Consider the following 4,499-nt stretch of genomic DNA (forward strand, 5'->3'; position numbering starts at 1 on the left):
ACTAAATAATTAAATAAATTAATGATTAAATCAGATCCTTAATGATCAGATAATTATTATGAAGTAGGATCCTCTCACGATCTAATCTTTACCTAAGCAAAATTCAGATCATTTATTGGTTAAGCTGCGTTGAAAATGCATAGCATTAATAATTTTTTTTTTTTTTTTTTGGATTATTTGATAATTGTTATTTTTACGTCTATTATGAAGCTCTATTCTAAATGTATTGGATTTTCAAATATCTATCTCTGTTTTGTGAATTGTTTACTACATTGTCATAGACAACCCTAGATTTTCTCTTTTATGTCTAGTATACAAAGTGATGTGCTGTATTAAGGTTCGGAGAGTGAAAATGTAAAGTAAACTCATTAAAGGGAGATAGATCAATGTCAATATATATATCTTCATTTTATATACTTAATTTTGTATATAAACTTTGTAAGAGTAATATTACTCTTCCTTTAGATAGATATTCACTTTTTATCTACCATTGTTATTAGATTTTGCCTCTAAATTTTTATTTATTAATATTTATGTAATCTATTCAATTTTTGCATGCCCTATCAAAACAAAAAATTTAACCATTCTACAACAATTCTAGTCACTGGTCAATGTATTAAAGCAATGAATGCATTAACATAATCTTTTTGGTTGTAAAAATAATAGCAAATATCATTTCATGACAAACGTTCAAACCATTACTCACATCCTTTTTTGGTACATACAAAGTAAGCTCCAAATGACCAAAAAAAAAAAAAAAAAAAAAAAAAAAAAAAAAAAAAAAATAGGAGAGAGAAAAAAAACTACTCTAGTAACATTTTCTTACAACACTGCCTAGTTTGTCCTGAAGGCTATTCAAGAATTGACAATACAAGTACCTCCATCTTTGGCTAATGAGTAGAGAACCTATAAAGCTCCAGAATCCCACAATAAATCCAAGTGCCATGCTCACAAAGAACCAGTTCACTTCATCTTCATTACCATCTTTCTCTCCTCTGTTCTGATTGTTGAGTGTTGGAATAGTCACAGTACAACTATTAGGAAGTGGAGGTCCACAAAGTTGGTTTCCAGTAAAACATGATGCATCAAAACCACGTAATTGAGTGCTTGAAGGAATTCTTCCGGTCAAGTTGTTGTTGGATAAGTTCAAGTTACTCAAAAACGTCAAATTTGAAAGGCTTTCTGGGATTTCACCTGAAAGTTGATTTCTAGAGAAATCGATAGACTCTAGAGATCTCATAGCACCAATGTTCTCCGGAATTCTTCCAGTAAAATCATTGTGTGACAGGTTGAATGACTGCAATTCCGAAAGATTTGTCACTTCCATGGGAATCTTTCCAGAGAAATTATTTTTTGAAAGGTCTATAACTCTCACGAACTTCAGAATTGTGTTGTATTCAACCATCTGACCTTTCTTCACAAGTAGTTCACTCTCCAAATATGTTGAACCATAATATGCATCAGGTTCATAATTCATATTGTTTTCCTCATTAGAGCTCTTTGTCTTCATGGCACTGAAGTTATTGATGCATCTTGGTATGGTTCCAAAGAAGTTGTTATCTGCAAGGTCTAAGATTTGCAGAGAACGAAGATTACAAAGTTCTTTTGGTAAATGGCCAGAAAACTTATTTGATCTAAGGTTGAGTATCTTCATTCCTGAAAATTTCTCTCCAACCCACACCTTGAGATTTCCAACAAACTCATTTTCACCCAAATCAAGCGACACCATCTGTGTACAATTTTTGAGTGACACAGGAATTGTTCCAAAAAAGTTGTTTTTGCGAAGGTTTAACCATTCAAGAGAACTTAAAGTCCCAATAGAAGCTGGAAGCTTACCAGTGAATCTATTGTTACCTAAATTCAAGACTTTTAAGCCTTTCAAATTCATCCAACAATCAGGTATAACTTTTGACAAAAAGTTGTTATTAAGGATGAGAATTTGCATCATGGGCTTTGACTCGTTCATCTTATGACACAAGAAATGGAAAATTGAGCCTGACAAAACATTGTTGGAAAGATCAAGTAGATGCAAGTTGAAAGGTAAAAGAGGCATTGAACCTGATAAATTATTTGAATTCAAGTCAAGCACTTGAAGTTGAGTTGACTCTGTTAAATTTGGAATCTGCCCATATATTTGGTTATGAGAGAGATTTATAGTAAGGAAAGGAATTTTGAATAAAAAAGTTGGGATATCATCTTTAATTCTTGAATCGGATATGTCAAGATATTTTAAATGCTTTAGTGAACGAAGCCACAATGGAAATTTAGGTCCTAAATGACAAGATGCTAATCCTAGAGATTCAAGTTTAAAAGGAGGAACCCAATGAGGACTGACATGGAACATTAATGAATTTCTAGATATTGCAAATTCTAATAATCTTGTCAGATTGGAAAAATGCAACTCAGAAATAGTTCCATTCAATTTGTTATGGCTAATATCAAAAAATTGGAGTGACGTTAGTTCTCCTAAAGACGATGGAAAAGAACCTGAAATAGAATTGCCATACAGATGAAGACTACTTAACTTTTTAAATTGTCCAAGTCTATCAGGAAATTGACCAAAAACTTGACTTTCATGCAATTCCAAAATCTCTAGTACGTCTGAAACACATCCAGAAAAAATATCAAGGACATCAGATATTGGTTGGCTTAAATTGACAGATGAGATAGTGATTGACTTTAAGTTGCAAAGTTGTCCCATTGATTTTGGGATTCCACCTTCAAATCCATTTGATGAGAGATCAAGCTCTTCTATAGATGTCAGATTTCCCAAAATCCTTAATGTGCCTTTCAACCAATTATCATGAAGAAAAAGTCTCTGGAGACGGCTAAGTCTGTAAAACCAATTAGGTATTGAAGAATTGAAATTATTGTCAGACAAATCAAGATATTTAAGGGAGGTCAAGTTTTGAAGTCCATAAGGAATTGGACCTTCAAAATGATTATGACTCAGATCAAGGTCCTCAAGAAACGAAAAATTTACAATGGCTTGTTGAGGAAAGTGATGGATTCCACAATATCTCAATTCTAACACTACTAGAGAAGGGAGTGTATTGATCACATGCAGCCAATCAAAGGATTCGCTGAGATCGACACTATACAACAGAAGGTATTTCAACACAGAAAGACTAGATAACCACCCTAAATTGTCAACATCTAATCTGCCACCGAGGGCTAGATATTGCAGATTAGAGAGGTTTCCGAGCTGGTGAGGAATTTTACCTAAACTGCCATCGAGGGAAAGATATTGCAGATTAGAGAGGTTCCCGAGCTGGTGAGGAATTATACCTAAATTTCCATCGAGGGCAAGATATTGCAGATTAGAGAGGTTTCCTAGCTGGTGAGGAATTATACCTTGGAAAAGATTATGAGAAAGATCAAGGTATCTTAAATTGTGCATATAACAAAGAAAAATTGGAATCTGACCATCAAAATTGTTATAGCTCAAGTCCAACGAGCGCAAATGCTTTAAATCAAGCAAAGAGGGATTTATCTTACCACCCAGCTTTGACCTGGAAAATGATTCAGCAGCATCTTCAGAAACAGGTCCATTACCTTCCAACGGAGGAGTTGTAAGTTTTAGCTCAAGGACATGGCCCGTCAAGTTGTCACAAAAAATGCCAGACCATGTACAGCAATCTACATGACCAGAAGTCCAAGAGGCAAGCCGGTTGGAAGGATCTATCAGATCTTTCTTGAACCTTAAAAGAGATTGTCTCTCACTGTCAATGCAACCCCGGTAAGAGCTTCCTCCGCAGAAGTTAATGTTGAGTGTTGTGGCAATGAAAAGAAAGGCAAGAAAAATGCTCATGGTTTTCGTTTGCATAGGAAAAGATTTTGGAAAAGGAATTGTGCATGAGAATATTATTATTAGTGGCCAGCTATTTATAGAGTTTCTGTTCACATATGATATGCTAGGTAAACCCTGTTCTCAGTATTCCACCTATCTCAGGATCCACTGAACCACTCAACTAGTTTGTCCAGAAATCAATTTTACAACTGGCAGGAACTTTCTTTGATCCTTACTGATAACGTCAAGATTTTAAAGATGTCAGTGGGCCACGTGGCTCCAAGATCCCCTGTTTCAAAGATAAGGGACCCCCATAACCTCATAGTCAATTGACCCGAAATAATAATTACTTCTGCATCAAAATTTCAAAGATGTGGGACCCTGTGGCCTCATAATATTGGCCCCGAAAAATAATTAATTTTAAAAAACTGCTCCGTTAAAGAAAGAAAACAAAAAACAAAATAAGTGGTACCATTTACACATGATCAATAATGTCTCATTACACATTTTGGAAAAGATGCAAATACTTCTAATTTTAGTAGGTCCAATTAACGGAGTAGACTTCAAGTCGATTAACGAGGACAAAATATGAAACTTATGATTTTTCTAGCTGTCCATTTCGACATTTCACACAATTTTGGAGAAAGAAAAGATATAGAACATTTCAATGATTTCTGGAAGTCTTCAACTAATATAGTATTGTTTCAAT

At 34.3% G+C, this 4,499-nt stretch overlaps 1 protein-coding gene across 1 annotated transcript; it reads right to left on the bottom strand.

Moving 5' to 3' along the window:
• Window positions 1–808: 808 nt before the first annotated feature.
• Window positions 809–3,811, bottom strand: LOC116118321 (receptor-like protein EIX2). Its single transcript, XM_031404311.1, has 3 exons — window positions 3,280–3,811; window positions 3,064–3,156; window positions 809–2,934 (listed from the first exon to the last, which is right to left on the bottom strand). Exons 1-3 carry the CDS (start codon window positions 3,809–3,811, stop codon window positions 809–811), a joined length of 2,751 nt encoding a protein of 916 aa, XP_031260171.1.
• Window positions 3,812–4,499: the final 688 nt, after the last annotated feature.

Source organism: Pistacia vera, unplaced genomic scaffold (genome assembly GCF_008641045.1).
Source record: "Pistacia vera cultivar Batoury unplaced genomic scaffold, PisVer_v2 Contig840, whole genome shotgun sequence".
NCBI lineage: Eukaryota > Viridiplantae > Streptophyta > Magnoliopsida > Sapindales > Anacardiaceae > Pistacia > Pistacia vera.

Bases quoted from the DNA above. Each gene is read 5' to 3' on its own strand.
- LOC116118321 (XM_031404311.1), bottom strand. From the start codon at position 3,811: ATGAGCATTTTTCTTGCCTTTCTTTTCATTGCCACAACACTCAACATT. The intron at 3,157-3,279 runs CTCACCAGCTCG...GTGGCAGATTAG, and splicing joins TGGAAATTTAGGTATAATTC to ATGTTGACAATTTAGGGTGG. The intron at 2,935-3,063 runs ATGTGATCAATA...ATAATCATTTTG, and splicing joins CGAATCCTTTGATTGGCTGC to AAGGTCCAATTCCTTATGGA.